Raw genomic sequence first — 23,573 nt, 5'->3', positions numbered from 1 at the left:
ATACCCGTCACCTGATTGGTCGACGCGTAGATAACACATTGTTTGGTCCCGCCCTGTGAAGTTCCTCTCGAAACGAACATCCTTTTTTTTTAACCACTTCTACTTTTAATGCACAAAAAGAAACCCCTTCTCATCAACCAGCATCACTTTATTAAAGGCTTTTGAAGATCATTTAAAATATCAGGACAACACAAGAGGAAACAAACATGTCTTTTTTGTGTTTTATTGTATGTATATATATAAACATATTTACAAATTATACATTGCCATCAGGTATTTATGGGATAAAACATGTATCACCTTCGCATAGATGATTAACAGAAAACACCCAGCAATCATCACCTAACACAGACACTGCTAATAAATACCCTCCAGTAAAAGTGAGTGTCCCCTGGGAGTTGTAGCAGCCAGAGATAATGTGAAACAAACTGCATAAATGGATTCCTTTGTATACAAATATTGTGATCAGGCCTCGTGTCTTGACTGTGACATCAATGACGAGGACCGATTCATATTGACAAAGTTTTCTTATCCAACTACTTTGGTCTTGGATAAGAAAGCCCTGTTGTTAAGACAGTCCGTGTTATCCGTGTTCACTCAGCCACTGATTAGGCCTCTGTGCTGGAAAACTGATACTGTATTGTCCATGCCTCATACTCTAAACACTGAATGCATCTAGGGCACTGAGCACCTCTAGAATGACAATCACATAAAGCAACTTCCGGCTAGGCATTCATTCTCAGTCCATGTATGAGGTGTCCATCCCCTCACCGTCTGGGTAAAGGAGTCTACCCGCTAAGCGCTCAATGTCATCGAGACTCAGTTGTCGCAGTGAACGCTCATAGTCCTTGAAGAAAAAACAAAATTGAACTATTAAGAAACAGTAGGTTGACAAAATATTATACTGACATTTTATGTATTACAGTATATATGTGTTCTATGCCACCAACTAGATGGATGGGGGCAGTCGTGACAGATCACCAACTCAACTGAAATATCTAGTAAAAATAATTTTATAACATGCTCATTGTTAGTATATTGAGCATATACCACGCCTATGACGTTGAATCAGTTTGAACAGGTCCGTATCCCTCCGCGACTGAGAAAGTAACGGCGTAAGTAGACGTGAGTAGCGCGGAGTTTAGTTGAGGAAACTTATGAGAGCTCAAAGCACAAGTTCAGCCTGAATGGCGTTTTGCCGTGGGCCGTGCAAACTTAAATTGCCGGCGAACCCAGCAACCGTCTCGTAGCCTTGCATAGCAACCGCCGTGGACTGTACAGCCAGTAATTATTCTTTACAAAACTGCTTTTTTGACGAAATATTAGTGTCTATTACTTTCATTTCGCCATACTCGTTTTCCACTCACTCGCTCTGAAGTGAGCAATATCTCACTTCAGACCGTGATATATGCTCATTATACCAGAATTAAGGGGGGCGCTTCGTGTCGGGCCGAACAACAGCCCTTAACTGTGGTATAAAGAGCATATAGCAAGGTCTGAGCTATTGCTTAATTAATATTCTCAAATTTCCAGAAGATATCACATGAATACCTTACCCTCACATGCACGTTCATTAACCAATGATTACTGGGCCAAAGACCTTTAAAGTTTCATTTGATGCATTACTCTTTAACATTTTCAGTTTCCAGCCTTGTTGAATATTTTGCTGTTCTGCAACTGAACATATGCACATCTCAAATTTAGGGGCAAAGATGCTGCATTTAAATACCTTAATAAGCTGTTCATGGACTTTTGCTGCATCTGCTGGACTAAAGTGTCGAGCAAGTATCATGGACACCGTCTGCCACACTCCTCTATGTGTGCCACCGCCGTAGCTACTGCTGCTGCTGGCAGCCATCCCTGAAGCTGCAGTCCTCTCACCCACTGGACGGATCACCAGATTCAGTTTAGCCTCTGGTCCAATGGAGTAATCACTCAGTCTGTGTTCATCTGAGGAAAACAATGTAATATGCAAATGATTTAAAGTGTGAACAGATAGATAGATAGAAGTTATGTACAAAAGTTAGGAAACACTTGACTAATGGCAAACCTACCTGCAAGCGCCTTCCCTTTATAGAGCAACCGCTGCTGGTCTGCTGGTATGTTGAGATGTTCGGACACAAGTTCTTTCACCCTGGCAACTTTTTCATCTTCAGTCACCTGGAAGATCAACAGCATGACGTTGTAACCACACTTATGTGATCTAAATACATACAGTGTCACAGTCTCTTGTTCGCTTTAGCTAATTATTTAAATTACGGTGGGGCATAGCCAATCTTCTTCTCACTGTGAACCAAAGATGAATGAGATCAAGAATTTACTCACACATTCTCTCATTAACTCTCTCTCTCACACTCACACACACACACACACACACACACACACACACACACACACAATAAATACACATCTACCTTGGTATATTATTTATATACCTCCATTAAAAAAATAAACCAGTGGCCTACAGTGGTAATATCTATTCCACTGGCACTGCAGACATGCCCAATAACAGGCATGTTAGAGTGTGAGCATGTACTTAATCACTGACACAGACGAAAGAAGATTTTAGAGTCACTACTTAGCACTAAAGACAAACATTTAGTTTGGTTTTCCTCATTTAATACACACGCACGCGCACGCACACACGATCAAAGCTTTATATCACGTCACTGCCTGTGCCAGACATGACTCACACTTCACTATAGGGTGCTTTGGGTGTTTCTACACATACGTGATTAGAGCCCCAGTTTGTGGCTCATACACTTACGTTCTCACTTTAAAACAAAGGGGGCACAAACTGGGACTGGGACCAGCGAACAACTCGGCAGACTGTTCAGGTTGTGACAAATGATGTCAGTGGTAGGCTGCTCTGCCCCCCAAACCATAACCTTCCCCCCTAAACCCCAGTTACAGACGCAGTTCCTCTCATACAAGAACCACGTTAGAAGATAAAGGAAATTATAACGTCGCCGCCAGTTATCGTGCTCCTCTCGAGGCTGAGCCTAGCGGGCTAAAGCTACACTAACATCAAGTGATACCTGGGCGACGATGCGTCTAATTATTCACTTATTGGGTTTTAATTCAACAACGATAATAATCCATTCTCAAGTAGCATTCGAGTGGTAGCGCTACTCAATGGTAGCTCAGCATGTGACAGAACCGCCGCTAACCGACCAGGCTTTGTGTAGCGGCTAATGTTGCGAACTAAGCTAGCGTCAGTGAGCTAACAATTAGCAGTTAGCTGGCTCCGTGGTGCCAAACTTACCTGCACACTGCATTCTTTTCCTTGAAGGGGTTTCACGGTAAGGATCATTTTCGATGACATCCCGAACTAAACACGACTACGACCACACACACACACAAACTACGTCTAAGGATTAAAAGTAAACTCGACTCATGTAACGTTACTTCGCTCACTCAAAAGGGCTTCTCCTCTTGTCAACGGCCCATCTTCTTCTGCGGCAGCTGCGAGCAGCCCGCTGAGGCTCCCAGGCGACATTACTGCCACCTACTGGCTGTGTGGAGGACAACTCCACCCAAAATAAAGAGAGACGTGGCATATTATTTTCCAGTTGCAGCCAAAAGGGAAAAGTCCAGCCACAACGAAAGAAGGAAAGAAAGAAAGAGGATGAATATAGACGTCATAGAAGATTATTATTATTGTTAGTAGTAGTAGTAGTACTGCTTTTTTGTTATTCTTTGGTGCTTGGTGCTTTTGTTCCTGTACTCATATCTCTATTGTGTGGCATGAGCATAAACTATTTACTTTCATTATTAAGTGATCAGCCTGTGTCAGCCTACAGTTTATAGTCACATCTAAAGCGCTATCATTGTTGTATTAACACAGTTTATATATGATTCTACTGGTGCATGCGTTTATATCAAATACATTATATCATGACAGTGCTGGTCACGGAAAATTGACTGTCAAACCAGGTATCGGCCACTTCAGTGATGCGGTCTGATCCACGCGCACAGCCAGACCTTCATCTCTTTTCATCTCATTCTCGTTCAAGTCATTCGGGAGTACAATTGCTTTTGTTCACCACTCAGTTTGCCGGAGACTCACGTATATATATATTCCCCCAGCGGGACTCAGAAAATACTCTGCAGACCATCTGACCCAGTTGGGATCAGACCAGCCCATGCATTTCTCATTACACGCTCCTCACCGTCTTGGTCATGTGATTGCCTGCTGTCTGCGCTCAGCCCCCGGTCAGACCGGAGCGAGAGAGGAGCATCCTTCACTGGGGCGGTGGTAGAGGAGATCTGCACCTGTCGGATGGACGCGCCGCTGCCGGACAGCAGCAAACCTATGCGGGACAAGTCTCCAGGAGGACTTCCACATCACCCTGCATTCTACACGTGGTAGGTGATCCGACGAGAAGCTGCCAACAGGCATTGTATTTTGCAGGACTATAGTTTGTAAACACAGATGCATGATATAACAGGCTTATGTCAGATTTTTACCCTTTTTTGCATGTATCTCAATGGATTGTGGCTGCAGGAGAGCCTAAATGGAAAATGGAAAAAACAAATGTGTGTGTGTGTGTGTGTGTGTTGTGTGAGTGTGTTTGTGTGTGTGTGTGTGTGTTGTGTGAGTGTGTTTGTGTGTGTGTGTGTGTGTGTGTTGTGTGAGTGTGTTTGTGTGTTGTGTGAGTGTGTTTTGTGAGTGTGTTTGTGTGTTGTGTGAGTGTGTTTGTGTATTGTGTGAGTGTGTTTGTGTCTTGTGTGAGTGTGTTTTTGTGTGGCATTCAATAGAGTTTATAGCGACCTTCCTTGAATCAGAGGTGTTTTATTAAAAGTGTTTTTATTCATAGCACTTCTATTTTTTTCCCGTGTTAAACGTCCTTGGATTTTTTTTTTAAATTTAGAAAAAGGAAAGAGAGGAATAGATAAATACAGTGACTGCATACTTTAACAACAGTAATCAAATCTATCTATTTATCCATCCATCCATCCATCTACCCATCTATCTATCTATCTATCTATCATACAGCATACTCCCCTGTGTATGTTATTAAATGAAACCATGTGGAGCCATTAGTCCTTATTAAATCCCCCTGATATATTATTAATAACAACAATGCACATTCATTTGAGAAGAATTGTCAAGCAAGAATGTCTGACACCATAGGGTAAAAGCAAAAGGGGAAATACAATTTCTGTATGTACGTACGCTATATCCATGATTGTTTGTAAAAAGAAATTTTGCTGTGTTTTGGCAACTGGTATTTGCAGGAAATGGGAACACTTCGGGACCTCCAGTTTGCCCTGCAACTAAAGATCGAGGAGCTTCGCCAGAGGGACACACTGATAGATGAGTTGGAGCTGGAGTTGGATGCCAAGGATGAACTTATTCGTAGACTCCAGGATGAACTGGATCGCCACAGGAACACGGCCTCCCTCCCGGGACCCTCCGCAGTCAGTGCAGGTGCATGCTGCTTTTCTATCAAATGTCTTATTGCACCAACAGGTAGCACAGACCCTCAAGATGGCTACAATTCTGATTTACTGTGTTGTTTTCTCTCTTGTCCCGCAGCTTGTTCGGCCCACTTGGAGAACAAGAAGAGTGCCAATAGGAAAACAGTCATTTCTGAGCCCTTCAGTCTGGACCCGGTGACTCTCACCATGGTTTCACAGAGAAGCTGTGACAAAAGCCAGGCGTAAGAGCACACAGCGTTCCCTCGGCTCTCGGCACAATCTGTCTCACAAATGTTCAAGGCTAACCCAAGTGCTTTCTGCCTGACTCAGAAGAAATAAATATTTTCTAATATTTTTTCAAACACCTGAATTTGAGGCATTTAACAACTTGCCCTGTTACATCAGTGTCCCACCTTCTGTCCCCCAGGTCTCAGAGGCTGATCCAGGCAGCATTTTTGAAGAACGATTTTCTGAAGAATCTTGACGATGGAGAAATCGGTGACATCATCGCCTGCATGTATCCCACCACCATCAATCGAGGCTGCTATGTCATTCAGGAGGGGACCAACGGGGCTCAGGCTTATGTTTTAGAGGGTGAATACTTTTCCTCTTTAAACGTCACAATACTTAACACTCGTATTCACACGATTAACACTTCTTAGACATGACAGTTGCTCAAGAACAGTCCAATCAAAATGTAATTTTTCCTTATTGCTAGCTCACAATAACAGTTTATGTAGGTTTTGTTTTGAAATGTCAAGACGTGTCAGGGACGATTGCAGAGCCTGTTGTTTGTGCAGACGGGGGACGGAACCGTCCCTCTTCGTTTTTCTGACACGGAAACACGTGCGCGTAACCGTTGTACGTGTTGCGCACATGCTGTGTTTCCTCACTGACTGTGTGTCTATTGACAGAAGGGAAGCTGGAGGTGACAAAAGACGGACTGAAGCTGCTCACCATCGAGCCAGAGGACATGTTCGGAGAGCTGGCTCTCCTCTACAACTGCACACACACCTACTCTGTCTCAGGTACCAAAGCATTTCGTTGGCTTCTTGGTTTCCCATTTGCACGCAGATATCACCTGTCACACCAACGACACTGCTGGAGGTTTACTGTGATTCATGTTGATTTGGTGGGCACACAAGTAATTCTTTTTTAGGAGACTTTCAGAAGCGGGCAGATTTCTGGCAGTGGTCTTGGACAGAAGACGTCTGGTGAATTTGAAATCAAAGACCTTTTGATGTCTCAGACAACAGCACAGCTTCACACGGTTTTCTCAGAGTCATGGGGCATTTAAAACATTTTCTCCTTTACCGCGTAACGCCGGCCAGCCGGCCAACTGAATGACTTCCACATCTCCTCCCTGAAATCCAGCGAGCAATTACTGAACTTTCACCAACATTTACAAGTAACGCCACTGCCAGTTTGCATTCAGTTCACTCTCCTCTTGGTCGCACCATAACTTGTCACATATGCATGGTGTACGAGTATGTGATATTCCCCCAGGAAGTAAGTACAAAGCTTGCTACCATTTCCCTTTCAGAGGCTGATTACAGAGTCCTGTGGGGAAACTTTCTCAGCCATCGCCTCTTGCATCTGACCTGGTTTCACAAATAAATAGGCTGTGGAAAGAGCCAAAATCACTTTAAATTGAAAAATGGGTGTATTTGCCTTGTCTGGTCCCTAAGCATCTCATGCCCTTCATACAGCTGTCTTTATCTTGCGACCAGACGGCTTTTCCAAATCACAGTCTTTGTTTGTTCTCTGGTATCGATGCTCATCTCATTTCGGCAGACTGGTGTCTTTCGTTCCTTGTCCATTTCAGTCAGCCCTTCCCTTCTGTTGTGTTCAGGGCCCCACTGTGTTTATCTCCTTCCTCAACCTGAAATTGCTTTTTTTTTTTTTTTCATTGTTACCATCAGAGACCATCAATCAGGCGTTTGCTTTTCATGTGGTCCCTTTCATCGTGAGGGTGATAACGCAGCAGGTGAAAACAGGGTGGCGTGGTCGGGTTGTGGAGGTTCAGTGTGGCAAAGGGAAAAATCCTCATTTGCGACATTTGAGATTTTTTCAAAAATGGCCAAGAAATGTGATTCATATGAGACGTATTCAAAAAAAGCGATGGGGTAAATCCAAAATGGGCGAACTGAGATATGTAGGCTGCATCATATTATCAGATCCTGGGTCTAATGAGACTGTCCAGGGGACATATACTTCTGTTTGCAGGAAGCTTTAATGAATCAATCAATATGGGTCATAATTAATTCACAACTCTTCCAAGCTCTTTAGAAAGAGGTTGATTAAGGCTAAGGTAGCCAGATTAGATTTATATTAAAAGACTTTTGCAAAGGAAAATAAGCAAACACTTCTTCTTTTGATTCTACCTGGTAAACATATGTGATGCGGTGCCAACATGTCCCCGTCTGCTCTCCAGGCTGTAGCCCAGGATCTTGCCTTGTACACCGACATCCATCACAGGCTACATGTGTCACTTTCAATGCCCGATGCTGGATTGTGCCTCCACCTGAGCTCCGGCGTCACTGACTCAGTCTTTTGATCACTTCCTCTGCCTCTGTCTGTCTCTGATCTGCAGCACAAATGGACAGTCGGCTGTGGGTTCTTGACAACAAGAGCTACCAGGCCGTGCTCATGCAGAGTGGTCTCGACAGCGTCTCTCGCACAATGGAGCTGCTGCGCAGGTGACCATCGCAACAATGCCCTTCATGTGACACATGTTTACATGTCGTCCTAAATATCGCCGCTCCTATGACATGTCTCTGATATTCGTAGTAACCTAGAAAATGTGGAAAAATAAAAATCGAACCCTCAGCCCCAGCGGATGATATCTGTGTGTGTCTTGTGTGTCTGCAGCGTTCCCTTCCTCCAGTCACTGTCGGAGGATGTCATCGTGAAAATGTCTGATCTCATGGAGGAGGTACAGTTTAAGGTCTTAAAACGTGAACTGCGTTTTTGTGTAACCATCACTCGCTCTTCAAACAGACAGCAGCCGACAGATTATGAGTGCAGACAGAGGGAGCGCGTGTAAACATGATTGCTTACACGCGGCCCCTCTTCATTTTCTATATTCAGCTGCCTGCGTGTTGCTTTAGTTAAAAAGCAGGTGCAATGATAGCTTCAGAATGAATCCTTCATTGTTTGCAGCCCCTCGTCTCTAAGTGTGTGTAAGAGAGGGGCTTGTTTTTCTCCCACTCTTTTCATCCTCTGTCTAAATGGCTTTGCTTGCTCCTCCGTCTGTCGTTTGCTTACCACAGACACACTACAGCGAAGGAGAGTGCATCATTGGGCAGGAGGCCCCAAGAGACAGCTTTTATATCATTAGCAAAGGCCAGGTAAAGTTTTATGCTCTTTGCTTTGGCGCACAGATGAAATGAGGCTTTCAGAAATTATATATTTGTCATGCGGAGGGGTGAAAATGTCAGCACAGCTTCAGAAATTGCTTTGTGATGGCGATAATTGACTCTGGCACTTTTCTACATCGCTCTCGGCCATTAGGCCGCCCTCTTTTTCCATTACCTGCCTTTTGGGTTTGCCAGGTGGAAGTGACAGAGAAGAAGCCTGGGCATGAAGAGCAGATAGTCCTCTCCCAGCTCTCCGAGGGACAATGGTTTGGAGAAAAAGCTCTGTGGGGGTAAGATGAAAGAAATAATTCACATTGTGAAGATGCTGCAAAGAAAAATTGGACCTTGTTTTCGGCAGCTGTTATGAAAACAGCACATGATGGTAGAAAGGGACAGTTGCCTTGACCTTGACCTTGGCATAATGTCAGTGATTCATTTTTTTTGTATTGCGTTTGCATTGCTGACATCATGTTTTTCTTATGATACTTTCTTGACTCTGTCTATAGAGAGGAAGTCCGGACCGTGAGTGTTGTTGCTGCCGGTGCAGTTACATGCTTGGAAATAGACAGACAGTGAGTGGACGTTTTGTGTTAATTGAATTACCTGTGTATAAAAATGGCAATATGCTCTAAATCGGTCAGAAACCGTTGTGCTGTGTATCCGCGTGCTTCTGTGTTTCAGGGCCTTCAAAGACATAATCGACGGGTTGGTGTTTGACTGCAATCACGAGGTGCAACAAAGCTGTGACTCGCAAGTCGAGTGAGGAGCATCACAACACTGTCTCGAACAAGAGAGTACATGCTTTTTGTATCTATAGAAAAACACAAATTATCGGCTCACCCCGGTTTTCCTTGTAAGCAGGTCAGATGAGGATTATGGCTTCCTCTCATCTTCCACTTTGAGTGATTTCCACATTATTTGCTCTCTAGCAGCCGGGGAGTTTGGCCACGTAGACCTGGTAAGAGCAGATCTTGACCCCGTCCGACCTTGTGATCACTGTGCCGCTGCCCAGTCCGAGGTTTCCATGTCCCTATAATGCAATCTTTTGATTTTCTCCTCTGACAGGTAAAACTAAAGAGCAACATCAAGTGTCATTTTGCCATGAAGGTCCTTGAGAAGAAACCGATTTTTAACAATGGTCATCGAGAGCACGTCCTGAGAGAAGGACGCATACTGATGGAGGCTCACAGTCCGTTCATAATCAGGTGTCCGCTCTTCAATAGTTATCGATTTATTGTGGTTTGATTTACTTTGTTGTTGATTCAAATTTCTCTAACTGTATTTCGTCGATCACAGGCTACATAAAACCTTTCGAGACCCAGAGTGCCTGTACATGCTGACAGAGGCCTGTCTCGGTGGGGATTTATATGGTCTGCTTGCAGATAAGTAAGTATTTTTGAATGACAGGAAATTTAGATTCGAGGCACTTTTTGCCATTACGCTGATACAAACGTGCCACTGTGCTTTCAACCAAGCTTTCATCACAGTTCAATTCTTTATGATTAGCCTGGGTCTGATGTCTAACGTTTGTCTACGTCACACATTTGTTTTGTGATGTGTAAATCAGCACTCTACTGTTTCAGAGGTTACTTGGACGAACGCAGCACCAGATTCTACACCGCGTGTGTGGTCGAGGCCTTGACCTTTCTCCACTGTCGAGGTGTCGTCTATAGAGACGTCAAGCCTGAGAATGTTGTTCTGGATGAGCATGGTTATGCCAAACTGGTGCTACAGTTGGTTACAAACTCAAGTTCACATTTTGATTATTCTATTGATTTTTTTAATTTTATTTAACCAATGGTAACTTTGACTGTCCTGACATGTGCCTTCTGTAGATTGGCTCCAGGTGTCTAAAGCAGGTCGAGGTGGGTAAGAAAACCTGGACGTTCTGCGGCACGCTGGGCTATATGGCACCTGAAATCATCTTGAGCAAAGGTCACAGTACATCTGTGGACTTCTGGTCACTGGGCATATTTGTGTTTGAACTACTGAGTGGTGGGTAAGTTTATGCAGTTCTGTGAGAGCCCGGCAGAACTTCTTTTTTCAGCTCATTTCTCGAGTTGCAGATTAAAGTGATAGTGACAGGTTTGTGTTTTTCTCTCCAGGCTCCCATTCAGCGGCTCTGACCCAGTGGACATTCTCGCGGCGACCATTCGCGGCGTCGCTCAGATGGACTTCCCCAAAAACTTCAGCACATGTGCCTCCAGTCTCATAAAGAAACTGTGCAGGTGACCAATTACACACCATGAATGTCAAAATTAATGACAGTTTTGTAGTTATCTGGCAGCCCTTCTCATAAAAACATACAAAACATCCTGCATCCACCCACCCTTGTGTACTTTGTAAGAGAGGAAATATATATTTCTTTTCTTCTAGCTCCAACACACACACACACACACACACACACACAAACACACATTTGCAGACAGAGAGCAGATTAAGAAATGGTGCAGCTGTATTGGATCTGACCTGTGCAGTGACACCACCTTTTGAACGACAGAATCTGATTATTATTATTTCATAGCGTATTTATTTGTGTGTTCCCTTTTCGCTATCACCAAGGAGCAATCCCTCTGAGAGGCTGGTCGGTCTGAGGAATGGGGCCAAGGACATTCAGAGGCACAAGTAAGGCGGCAGATTTATTACACCGGAGAAAAAACACTGTGGCCCGTGCTCGGAGAACATGATTTTACAGGTCGTGATGCTCTGTTTTTATTCAGATGGTTTGAAGGATTCAACTGGGACGGACTTTGTAAAAAAACATTAACCCCCCCGGTTATTCCCAAAGTAAGATTTTTAAGTAAGTTTGAATAAACCAGTGAGTTTTCCAGATACACTTGATTCTTTAGTTTACTTTTCCCCCGCTGTCCTGCTGTCTTCCAGGTCACGCCTCCCCCTGACAGCAGTGCCTGTGGTGATTACTCTGTGGACCCAGCGGAGCTGTGCACAAACTGGGAGGATTTCTGACGCCCGTCAGGCAATAATTCATCACCTGCAGGTTTAGTCCTCATGAATATTGCACTGCTCTCGGTCTTACTGCCATCAAGAATTAATTATATTTTCAGATGTAAAAATATTTTAGATGTAGATGGGCTACTGTTTGATAAGTGACCCTGTAGAGCTGAGACTGTTTTTGATGTATAGAACCACTTGCTGATTTATAAAAGTAGGAGTTCAGTGATGTCACTGCCGTTGAATGTAACTCAATAAACATAGAGGCTCCGTGAGCTTGTCTTGTGTTTCCTCTGTTTCCCTGGATTCTGATTGTACAACGTCTCTTCCCCCAAATACTTGCATGTAATTAACAAGTGACGTACGAGTCCTGCAAGAAAGCTACAGAGAGGGAGTATAAATACCGGAACTTGTTATCCTCCAAAATAAAATCATTGAATTAAACCGTCATAAAAAAGGTTGGGGGTTCTTGAGAGGAACTGGTATAACTTGCATGTATAAAAGTAGTAATGGAATAAAAAGAAACATGGCTATTCTTTTTTTGTTGTTCATTTCTAGGCGAACTCCTCTGATTTTAATTATCAAACTTAGCTCGGATGGGCTCAACGATGCCGTGAGTCGGGCTTTTATTTTGAAAGTGTTGACAGGATATGAATATATATATATCGTCTCCAGCTTGACTCTGGACAGATTTCCATGGAGCTGCGGGTGAAGTTTTTAATTTAGTGGCGCAATCCAAGACAGAATTGGAGGGCTGCGTGTTTCCAAAGGTAAGTTCCGATTGCTCTCTCTTTGCCCCGTTCTTTACTGGCTTCTTCTCACAAGGGGGGGATATGATCCTATGACTATGAAAGTGATGAGAAGAGTTTGGAACCTGCAGTCCGGTCTTGAGTCTGCAGGCTGCCGAGCTGACGGTTTGTTCTAGTCCCGCTGACAGGCTGGTCGGGATCAGTTCCAGACGACGAGTCTCAACAATAATCCTAGATTTAAGATGCCCTTTCTGCATTTGAACCTTTGCTCACCTGACTCTTCAATGTATGCCTGTGCCTGTAGCTTTAAAGAACAAGACGAAAAGTGGAATGCACTCGTGTGTAACTGTCAACTCAGGCACATAGCTGTGGGATTTTGTTTCTCCCCCCCCCCCTGATCCAAGCTGAGGATAATTATGGTTGGGGAAGTGCTCCAGCCCTGAACAGAAGGGTTTCTGACTCTGTCGTGATAAATCACACCTCTGCACGTATGACCTCACCCTCTGGCCGCTCAGTTTTTGTCTGGGCCATTCTTCCTTTCTTCGCCTTACTCCTGTAGTTGCATGCAAATCTGGTGCCATGCATGGCCATGTGTTTTAATCGTGGTGGGGCGTGCAACAGACATCCCCTGCTCCTCTGTTGTGTGAGCACAGTGTAGGGCGGCCGAGGCCTGTGTGCCCAGCCGTGCAGGGCCTGGTGCACAAAACCACTGAGGCATACGGATAATAACCCTTATTGTAGTGATATATAGTGATGTCTGAACCTCGATGCTGCTTAGTTACGCGCGTCTGCACACTTGAGGCTGCAGGGAAGAAAGTGCACAAATGTCGTGGCGTCTGTTACAATCCGGCTGCAAGGGCATTGGAGACCATGGGAGACCGATGACCGGCCCGTGGACATGTGAAGGTGTTTTTTTCCACGTGCAGGATGCGCGGTCCTTCTCATTTGTTCTCCATCTCCTTCCTCCTCGACAAGAAAACCCTCGTCGTGGGCCGAGTGTGTGTCCCCGTTCTTCGCGGTTCACTTGGGAAATGGCAGCCAGAACACAGCCCCGAGTTTCATTCTTTCTCCTCTTCTGGTTTCCCCCGCCGCCCTGCCAGCGTCACGTGTCCCCTCTGTAACTCTCTCCTCATCTCCCCTCGGTCGGACCATTCACTACTCCGGGCACATGGAAAGTGACCAGAGTTCATTGCTGCTGCTGCTGCTGCTGCTGCTGGTGGTGGTGGTGGTGGTGGTGTGCGTACAAAAAGCTTCCCCCCCTCCTCTACTTTGTGTTACCTCCTGTAGTTTTCTGGGTCAGGGGGAAGCATTCCCCAGCATCGCTCCCCTCATCAACACAGAAGCCCTGTCGGCCACTGTACAGAGCCTCTTCTCGTTCTGTTACTCCTCGTCCAAAACCTATAATCTAAGTTTGTGTTAACAGGTGGATGGCAAAAAAAAAATAGCTCTCACTCACTGCAAGAACATGACTAATGTCAGTCCCTTTTCTGTCTGCTCCTGAAAAAAGAAATCAATTCTGCATACATTTTTTTAAAAGCAGCCTTGACTGCTCGATCACGTTTGACCAAAAAGCCTTTAGATTTCTTCTTCCCCTTCTCTACTCTCGACTTTGCGCAGGCTCCTTTTTATTCATTGAAGATGATTTGTGGATGACGTTGTGCCAAAATATATTCCTGACGACTGACAGTCGACTTCTTACTGTACCAAACACATTTAAGAGGCTACTTATCTACATTTTATATTTAAATATAGGTTTTAAGACAAGGTTGCTTGTTTACTGTTGACACTTTTAAAATTGAATTCCAAAGTCAATTTTTTTTGTCTTATTTTTGATATTATTAATTTAAACCCATCATAGTTCAATTTATGCGAGGCTCATTGCATTTTAAGGCAACCAAAATAGAGTTTGACAGTTGGATTTCTTGCCAGATCTTCCTCAAAACCTGTTTTTGGTTTTCTGCTTTTGCACATTCCACGTCCTGTGTTGCTCACGCCTGTTTTTTAATCGCATACTGTACTGCAGCTCTGGATATAGTCTGCCAGCAGCAGCGAATGTGCACAGACTTGCAGACCGCCTCGGGCCCTCTGTTAATATGCCTCCCTGTGAACCTGCACTCCGCTGTTCCACGCCGTTTCCTGTGCACTCCGCAGCAAGATGTCACTTCGTTCCCATATTTGGATTATTGGCAACAGACGTGAATGTAATCCAGTCCACTTGATCCATTACAGACGCGCCTCTGTCATGTGTGTGTCCTGCTATGCAATCAGCTCCGTTAAAATAAATCCAGGTGCCGACCGCCAGAGCGTCCAGGTCTCTCTCTCCCAGCAGGGACTGGCACAGTCCGTGAAGGTGCATTTGTTTCCCTTCAGTTTATCTTCACATGTGTGCGCCATTGTCTTGTGTCTCGTGTCTTCCAGGGAGTAGAAGCAGGGAGCACAATGGCGTCTGTCTGGGCCTTCACAATGGCCATTATGAATGGGAGCGAGAGAGGAGGGAGCGGTGGAGAGAGACTGCAAAAAGGGGCTGCAGGAAGCTCTCTTCACAGAACACTGTCCTTTTTTCTTTTCTTTCACAAAGCCCCTTGCTATCCAGTTATTTACCTTGTGAAAGCACATGAGGGGAACCACCAGTTGCTTTGTTACACCAGGAGGTGTAGAAGTGGCAACTGAGCTCCTTTGACTCGTATGGATCGATTCTTGAAATCCTCTGCAGACTGTAGCATCAGTCTGCAGAGGATGTGTGCCATCACTTTGCACAGGCAGGGGAAAGCAGCTCAGCATCGGCCCCCGGTCGGAGAGGAGGGAGGGGTGTGATATCACTCTCTACCCCCTCTTCTATTGGGCACTGGGGGAGAAAGTGGGTGAGAGGTTGAGGGGGTGTTCGGGGAGGGGAGTGGATGTGGTGAAAGGGGAGATTCATTCAGTGACGTGAATTCCCTGCCTGGTGGAAGATGGAGTGGTTTGTTAGCCGGTGGGGGGGTGGGGGTAGGGGGTGGGGGTGAAATGAGCAGTTTTTGGGAGAAGTGAGCAAACGCTGCCGAAGTTTGTTATGGGGCTACATGTCGTTGTCAGACTGCCCTTCCGCTGCCTGTTGGTCCCCCTTTTTCTTCAGTTCTGATATGAACAATGAAGTCTCTGGCAGGGAATCATGGGGGTGGACTAACCCCCCCTCGCCAACGCATGGTCCTCCTCCTCACCCTATCTCGTCCCCAGCCCCTCACTACTGTACGAACCCCCAGTCTCTCGCTCCCTGTTGGATGGAAGAGTGGTACATGCAACATGCCTTAGAGTAACCTCGGTGCCTGTTTCTTTTAAGCCAATCGTTATTACTTCCTGGTGCCCCCCCCCCATCCCCCACCCTCCCCTGTATACAGCTCAGGCCATTTCTCCTCTTCTTCTCTCTCTGTGTGCAGAGCCAAGTCTGTGACCCGGTGAGATCCAGTCTTTTAACCCAACTCTTCAGACTGGTACTTTACACTTTATTATTTCAGAAGTGGAAGGAAGTTTTTGATCATATTTTTTTTTGTTCTCTCTGGTTTTGTTGCATTCTGTAGTGACCAGTTCACTGAGGTGGAGAGTAGCAGTCCTGATTTAGTCGGGAACTTTTGTTCTTGAACCGTTTCAGTGAGTTTTTCTTATTGCACAGAAAATCCTGAAATAATTCACAATTTTATGATTTGTTGTGAAATTAATTCTGCAATTTCCATCATTTCTTTGTTGTGCTCTTAACATTGAAAGAAAAATCTTTCAACATATCATTGATAAGCACCAAAGGAGATATTAGACATAGTGCGTTAGACACATAGTAATTTGAAGATGTTTTCTTGTAAAAAGATATAAGATGGGCACATATAGAAAGAAGTATCTATCACAATCAGTGCTGCAAGAAAGTAACAAAGTGCATCGGAGGAAAAGAAATAGAAGATGATAAAAGCAGAGTAATTATTTTTATCTGATAGAAATTAAAGGAAATAAAACAAACGCTATACAGATTAGAAAACATTATAAAGATGCTTCAGGAAAAAAAGCATTTACAAAAAGTTTCTTTGCCTGCTACATGTTTATTGTTGTGGTGCTTCCACAAGCAAATTAGATTTTCCCCACTCTGGCACAAAGAGACTTTTGTGATGTGAATGCACTGTGTAATTTCCTTTTGTTTTACTGGGTATTTTCTTTCCCCTCTGTCCTCTTCTCTCTCAGCTATGCATTTCCCGGAGTGGTTACGGTCACTCCGCTCGAGCACGGGACTCCGAGGCTCTGAGTCCTCTGACGACTTGTGGAGTCTTCTGCCATCTCTGCCTCTGTCGTCCTTCTCCCTGTCCTCCTCCCTGTCCTCCCTGTCCCTGTCGCCCTCCTCCCTGCTGGGTTTAGGAGCCCTCGCCTCCCTCACTGCGTACTGGCTGGTGACCCGTCCTCGACCCATGCGTCCCCCCTGTGATCTACAGGCCCAGAGTGTAGCCGTGAACGTGAGTGAATTCATGGTCGCTGTTGGCGTCATCGCATTTAGACTTGTGCAAACGGGATACGCTCTCATCTTAGGGGTGTATGTTCAAGGCGTTTTGAGGACAGGTGTGTTTGTTGCAGGGAGATTCCAGCTGCAGGCGATCGGCTCTTCTTCCAGATGACTCACTGCTGGAGTTTTACTACGATGACACCAGGACGTATTACGACATGTTCCAGAGAGGCCTGAGGATCGCGGGTGATGGCAATGGACACTTTCACCACACATTTCATTCAACCTTATCGCAAAATGTGATTGTGCGATCAAAACTGGCACTGAGTGAGATGTAAGAAGTAACAGCATGTGCATATACATCCAGAAGTAACTTACTGATGCATCTTCAAAGTAAAACTTGCTTAACAGTCAAATTTGTGTGAAGCGCACATAAAGACTCATACAATTTGTTTTAGTTCTAGTTAACCTAATTAACCTAAGAGTTGTATCATCTATTACACAGTTAAAATTATTCATCATAATATAATTCCACTAGAGGAAAAAAAAAGAAAAAACGAAAGATATCTCATAATCCGTGATATGAATCTTACTTGTGTTTGAACTGGCGTGACTCTGCTGTCTTTGGGTCCTTCAGGAAATGGCTCCTGCCTTGGCTCCAGGAAGCCGGGTCAGCCCTACCAGTGGATCTCCTACACTGAGGTCTGACATATTCCAGTATATTGAGCGTCATCATAGTGGTTCAGTGTCATCTGTTACTCCTTGCTGTTGTTTTGTTTTTTTTACACGGTGTCTCTCCGATCCCTCAGGTGGCCGAGCAGGCACAGGTGCTCGGCTCCGGGCTGCTGGCTAAAGGCTGCCAGCCGAACCCGCAGCAGTTTGTTGGGATATTTGCACAAAACAGACCAGAGGTATGTGATCACCCATGACTCTGTTGGATTCCTGTGAGCTTTGGAATCGATTAGATCACCATTAAGACGTGAATTGTTCTTGCCTCTAATGGAGATTGTTGGCCGTTCAAAACTATATTTCACCGGGGTAGAACTTGATATATTCAGATTCTGATTCATTCTCATACACTCCACACATCTCCATAGAGGTTTGTGAATGATTATCTAAACCTTGGAGCCCAAAATCACAACTTCACCTACAGAGTTTTCAAATTGGAATTGCTGTTTGTCTGTGTCTGTCCTTTATTCATATTGAGGGCTGGTGATGGATGTGGGTCTCCAGGGCGGCTAATATTGGAACATGTCTGCTCCCATATTCATATTTAATATATATGCGAGGTTAAGGCCCATTTTTAGGGCCCCTCCACGACCCTTGAAGGATAAAGCAGAATAGATAATGGGTGGATTTTTGATGAAGTTTGTGCTCCATCATACCAGCCAATACTGTGGATGGTGTTTTTTTTTTCTCATTATCATTTTGAATGTTGTTTTATTTATTTTGTAAAAAAAAAAAAGAGTTTGCATGTGATATAGACTTTAATGCCAAAAAAGTCTCTGGTGTTTAGATATTTACCTCAACAAAAATACCTGAGTGGGTGCAGACTGGAGGTGAGTGTAACGGTACTGCTCTGTCTCCCCCTGCTGGCCACAGTGGATCATCTCAGAACTGGCCTGCTACACGTTCTCCATGGTGGTGGTGCCTCTGTACGACACCCTTGGGCTGGAGGCCATGGTCCACATACTCAACCTGGGTGAGGAAAAAAGCCTTCGTGCAGAAATTTAAGGAAAGACATGCTTGACAAGGAACGGTTCACCAGTCTTGTCAGTTTGCCATACTGTATCAAAACAGATTTGATTCGAGTTTTTCATTTGTTTTGTAGACTGATGGAGACATGCAAACCATGTGCATATTTTCATATCACTTAAAGAAAAAAATCTATAATCTGAGAGACTACAGGAGAAAACTATATTTACTGTATGTTGCAAACAGCCGTGGAAGAAATTTGTAAAGTATTTGTAAATGTACCATATGTAAAAATACTTCATTACAAGTAAGTTTCCTGCTTTCACAGTCCTACTTGAATACAAGTACACAAGTATTATGAGCTAAATGTACTAAGTGAATAAAAGGTAAATGTAGAGGTTCTACAGGAAAAAGATGGAAGTTATATAAAATGTGTATATATACATATATATATATATATATATATATATATATATATATACACACACTCTGTTGTTCTCAAGGTTTGGAGTCACTCTATGTGGTTGCTGCTAATATCTTTTTTTGTAACTGGATTGAAAAAAACAGATTTAGTCTTTAATAATGTATTGTAATCTGTCTTGTCTTTGTGTCTTTGATGTAAACTCTGAATCTGCAAAGTCACAAGTAACTACAGTTGTCAGAGACAGAGAGTGAGTGAGTGGAGTAGTTGCAGTATGAAATATCAATTTAAGTGTAATTCTTGAGTAAATGTACTTAATTACTTTACCTAGTTACTGTATATATATTTTTTCATACTTCATTCTTATGTAGTAGATAGTAATAGCTAGTACTAAGAATTGTTCTAACGTTTTAACCCTATTTCTGTCAGTTCTTGTACTTCTGCTGCCGTGACATTTTTCCTGCATGTGACAGGTAAAAAGTTAATCCGTGTGTCTTGTCCTCAGCGGAGATCTCTCTGGTGATCTGTGACCGGGAGGATAAGGCAGCGTCTCTGCTGGAGAACAAGGAGAAAGGCGTGACTCCGAAGCTCTCCTGCCTGGTTCTCTTCGACAGTTTCAGCGAGGCCCTTGTGGAGAGGGCGAAGGCCTGCGAGGTGGAGGTTCTGAAGCTGGAGCAGCTCATGGTGAGCGTAGCGGGGTGGAAGCACTGAATCCCTATAATGCATGACTCATTGAAATGTCTCCCCTTTAATCTATGCTGCTGCTGATGTAAATTGATATGAATGACCTCCTCGCTGTCCACATCTTAGGACCTGGGAAGGCAGAACCTCAAAGATCCTGTGGTGAGTTCATCGTCTCTCAGCCGCTGTATCACCCCACCAAACTGATTCCAGTAAATAGCCGATCCCCCTCTAAATGCTAGCTTGACAGTTTTATTGTTGCCCCTGTCCCATAAGATGTAATTAACACTGACTTGTTAACATTGCTTGAATGAAGAGTGGAGGAAGCCCGATGTCATATTGTCATTTTTTATTGCTGCCTGCTGTAGCCGCCCCAGCCCCAGGACCTGGCCGTGGTTTGCTTCACCAGTGGAACCACAGGTATCGTCTGATCTCATGAGTCCCTCCCTAATTATCCTTCACTCACAACATTAGAGAAGTGTCCTTCAGTGCCCACTAACAACCCCTCTTTATGGCACCGCTGTAGTTTCCTTTGCTGTGCCGAGCACTGCAATGATGTCTTGTTTATTTATCCAGGGAAGCCCAAGGGAGCCATGATCACCCACGGCAACATCGCCTCCAACACTTCCTCTGTCATTAAGATCTTGGAGGTCTGTCTACACTTCCACCTCCTTGTCTAATTGAGAACAGCCTCACAGCTTCCACCACTTCCCATCTGCTTGTGTCTCTATATCTCAAAGCTGTCCCTCTCCCTGCTGTGTCTAATGGTATGATTAATTGGGTGTTTGATTGCCCCTGTCGCTACGAGGTACTCTGACTAATTGCCCCGGTATAAAGATTCGGCTGGCTAACTGCTGTTGAAAAAAGCCGTGCAGCATGTTTGATTGCCTGCGAGGCTTCACCGTACGCTGCCGCCGCCGCCTGAACTTTATCTCTCCCTGGTGCTTTGCTCATTTCATTTCTCGTATCCTCCAAGGGTTCGTTTGTGATCCAGCAAGAGGACGTGTCGATCTCGTACCTGCCGCTTGCCCACATGTTTGAGAGGATGATTCAGGTACTTGATCCTCTTCCCCGAAGTTCTTTTCCCCCCTCCTGCTGCGTGTTCGTGTGTAAAGACGTGGGTCTATTTCTGTCACAGGTCTCCATGTTCTGTCACGGGGCCAGAGTAGGATTCTACCAGGGGGACATTTCTCTTCTCATGGATGACATTAAAACGCTCAAACCAACCTTCTTTCCCGTTGTGCCCCGATTGCTCAACCGCATCTACGACAAGGTCACAAAACGCATTCAGATCTTGACATTGGCATAAAGAGGGCTTAGCAGGCGATATTTGAAACCTTGCTTTGTGTTTACGTCCTGACTGAAGATCCTGGGCTCTGTGACCTCTCCGCTGCGACGGGCTTTGCTTCACTACGCTGTGAGGAGAAAGCAGGCGGAGCTCAGCAGTGGGGTCGTACGTAACAACAGTCTGTGGGACAAACTAGTGTTCAACAGGATTCAGGTCAGTGGCGGAGAGTTCCATTTAATTCCTGCCTGGATCACATTTTCTCACGATGTTGCTTTTGATTTTATGTGTTTCAGGCCAGTTTGGGAGGTAATCTACGGTTCGCCCTGACTGCTTCAGCACCCATCTCCCCCACGGTGCTGTCCTTCCTCAGAGCCACCCTGGGCTGCCTGATATTCGAGGGTTATGGTCAGACAGAGTGCACGGCAGGCTGCACCTTCTCCATGCCGGGAGACTGGAGCGCAGGTAGGAAACCATCGGATTCTTTACCTTCCTTCGGTTCCCATGCAGGGGACCCCCTCTCCTCAGCAGGTGTGTTTGTGTGTCTGTCAGGGCACGTTGGCGCTCCTTTGCCCTGTGCCGTGGTGAAGCTGGTTGACATCCCCGACATGAACTACCACGCCAAGAATGGAGAAGGGGAGGTGAGTCGAACGATGCAATCCTACTGTGCATACTACCAGACGACGCCTGCTGACACTTCTCACGGCTTCATCCTGCGTTAGATCTGCATTCGTGGCCCCAGCGTGTTCAGAGGCTACCTGAGGGACCCAGAGAGGACGGCCGAGGCCTTGGACAGCGACGGCTGGCTGCACAGCGGGGATGTGGGCCAGTGGCTTCCAGTGAGTTTAGTCAGAATAAGCAGCCCATGGGTGATGGGACATGTAGTCATACAGTTCCCTGAGTGAAGTAATGTGCGTCTACGTTTGTCTTGGGCCAGAACGGGACACTGCGCATCATTGACAGAAAGAAGCACATCTTCAAGTTGTCCCAGGGAGAGTACATCGCTCCGGAGAAGATAGAAAATGTCTACACGCGCTGTGTTCCTGTGCTCCAGGTGTTCGTGCATGGAGATAGTTTACAGGTACAACACTGATATGATGCAAGTCCAATTTAGTCGATCTATATGCAAAACATGGTCCAAGGTGCAGAGTGAAATATTTGATTTTTCTCTTGTATTTCGTGTCACCAGTCTTATCTCATAGGCATAGTTGTGCCGGACCTCGAGGTGTTTGTTGACTGGGCTAAAGAGCGGGGAATCGTGGGGTCCTACGAGGAGCTGTGCCAGAATCCCGTAAGTCAAATCTCAAAATGTCATCCCTTCGATGTAACTACTTTACACTGCTGTGTGGATTCTTAAAAAAAATGTGTCTTCCAATAGGATGTGAAGACGGCAGTATTAGAGGACATGAAAGCCGTGGGCAAGGAAGCAGGGCTAAAGTCCTTTGAGCAAGTGAGTCACATCTGTTGGAACCGCCAGTTAAACTTAACAAGCTGCAAACGTCCCAATGCTGACTTGAGTCTGTGATTGTGCCATGTCGCTCCCTCCTTTCAGGTGAAGGACCTTCACTTGCATCCCGAGATGTTCAGCGTCGCCAACGGCCTCCTCACACCCACCCTGAAAAGTAGACGTGCCGACATACGCAGAGTCTTTCAGGAACAGATATCAGACATGTACAGCAAGACGGCCATTTAAAAGACTACTCCGTAATGATTCACACACAGCAGACGAGGGTCACCGGTGTCAAATAAGGGGGTGGGAGTGGAATGTATATCTTCAATGTCCAGCAGTGCCTCATCTTAAATATATAAATGTTCGGTTATTGGTATTTTAATTCACGACCACCGGAGTCCACCACTTGCACGTGTGTAATGTGTATTAACTCTTCACATGAAAAAGAACAGAATGGGACCAAACCATTTTATTTTTGTTCGTCTCACAGTTGTCATTGTCAGTAATCCAGAACAATGCTTTGAACGGGTGATTTAACTGTTGTATAAATTATTGTGTAGTTGTAGAGAGAAGAATCACGTAAGTTATTAGGGAGCAAACTGCAGAGACAATTAGATATTTTACTTTCACTGCCCTGTTCATTAGCCAAGCAAGGATTTTTTTTTTTTTTTAAAGGGACACTTTACTCGTGAGGCTGTTAGAACTTGCATTAATTGTAGGTTTGTATTTTAAGGTTGATGGTTCACCATGATACAAGCTTTTCCATGACCGTCCTTGTTCTTAGCTCGATGGTCGTGCGTCTTTCTAATTGGTTCTGAAAGATTTCATAAACCTGTGAGGATGTAATCCTTCACCTGGAGTTAAACCACTACAACTAATGAGGGTTTCAAGCAGCAATGACTTGTATAAAAAAAAAAAAAGGGCTGTACAGTAAATGCTTCTTATATTGACATTTGTCAACGGGACACTACTAATTCCAGTAAAGTGAAACTGAACAGAAATAAAGATTAGTAACTGATAACTCCTGTGTTATTAAACCACTGCGTGTTTGATTGACTTTCACAACCCATGCACTCACCCTGAATAAAATCCAAACAATATAAT

General features: G+C 44.8%; 3 protein-coding genes across 5 annotated transcripts; 2 read left to right on the top strand and 1 right to left on the bottom strand.

Annotated features, from left to right (window-relative positions):
• Window positions 1-207: 207 nt before the first annotated feature.
• Window positions 208-3,536, bottom strand: ubl4a (ubiquitin like 4A). The gene is made up of 4 exons (XM_035639614.1): window positions 3,266-3,536; window positions 2,055-2,160; window positions 1,730-1,950; window positions 208-847 (listed from the first exon to the last, which is right to left on the bottom strand). Exons 1-4 carry the CDS (start codon window positions 3,323-3,325, stop codon window positions 740-742), a joined length of 495 nt encoding a protein of 164 aa, XP_035495507.1. The 5' UTR covers window positions 3,326-3,536; the 3' UTR covers window positions 208-739.
• prkg1l (protein kinase cGMP-dependent 1, like) lies at window positions 2,751-12,271 on the top strand. Of its 2 annotated transcripts, none has more exons than XM_047329118.1 (21): window positions 2,751-2,859; window positions 4,210-4,368; window positions 5,242-5,434; window positions 5,543-5,666; window positions 5,852-6,018; window positions 6,339-6,452; window positions 8,018-8,123; window positions 8,296-8,359; window positions 8,697-8,774; window positions 8,979-9,073; window positions 9,290-9,355; window positions 9,465-9,542; window positions 9,645-9,741; window positions 9,849-9,988; window positions 10,080-10,169; window positions 10,367-10,508; window positions 10,619-10,782; window positions 10,889-11,011; window positions 11,349-11,408; window positions 11,504-11,570; window positions 11,667-12,271. In XM_047329118.1, exons 1-21 carry the CDS (start codon window positions 2,848-2,850, stop codon window positions 11,748-11,750), a joined length of 2,223 nt encoding a protein of 740 aa, XP_047185074.1. In that variant the 5' UTR covers window positions 2,751-2,847; the 3' UTR covers window positions 11,751-12,271. The 2 variants fall into 2 exon arrangements, with proteins under 2 accessions (XP_047185074.1, XP_047185073.1); XM_047329117.1 differs by having other exon boundaries at window positions 2,754-2,859; window positions 11,346-11,408.
• Window positions 12,272-12,401: 130 nt separating this feature from the next.
• acsl2 (acyl-CoA synthetase long chain family member 2) lies at window positions 12,402-23,490 on the top strand. 2 transcript variants are annotated; one of them, XM_035639755.2, is made up of 21 exons: window positions 12,417-12,505; window positions 15,898-15,951; window positions 16,685-16,950; window positions 17,069-17,183; window positions 17,575-17,639; window positions 17,747-17,848; window positions 18,540-18,639; window positions 19,559-19,737; window positions 19,864-19,896; window positions 20,103-20,154; window positions 20,311-20,384; window positions 20,711-20,788; window positions 20,873-21,007; window positions 21,101-21,235; window positions 21,316-21,484; window positions 21,572-21,660; window positions 21,742-21,858; window positions 21,957-22,100; window positions 22,209-22,310; window positions 22,398-22,469; window positions 22,572-23,490. In XM_035639755.2, the coding sequence occupies exons 3-21, from the start codon at window positions 16,687-16,689 to the stop codon at window positions 22,710-22,712; spliced, it is 2,166 nt and encodes a 721-aa protein (XP_035495648.1). In that variant the 5' UTR covers window positions 12,417-12,505; window positions 15,898-15,951; window positions 16,685-16,686; the 3' UTR covers window positions 22,713-23,490. The 2 variants fall into 2 exon arrangements, with proteins under 2 accessions (XP_035495647.1, XP_035495648.1); XM_035639754.2 differs by lacking the exon at window positions 15,898-15,951 and having other exon boundaries at window positions 12,402-12,505.
• Window positions 23,491-23,573: the final 83 nt, after the last annotated feature.

The sequence above is a fragment of the Scophthalmus maximus genome, chromosome 19 (genome assembly GCF_022379125.1).
Source record: "Scophthalmus maximus strain ysfricsl-2021 chromosome 19, ASM2237912v1, whole genome shotgun sequence".
Classification (NCBI taxonomy): Eukaryota; Metazoa; Chordata; class Actinopteri; order Pleuronectiformes; family Scophthalmidae; genus Scophthalmus; species Scophthalmus maximus.
Note: the sequence above shows the minus strand (reverse complement) of the source record. Positions and strands in the feature narration are given on the sequence as shown.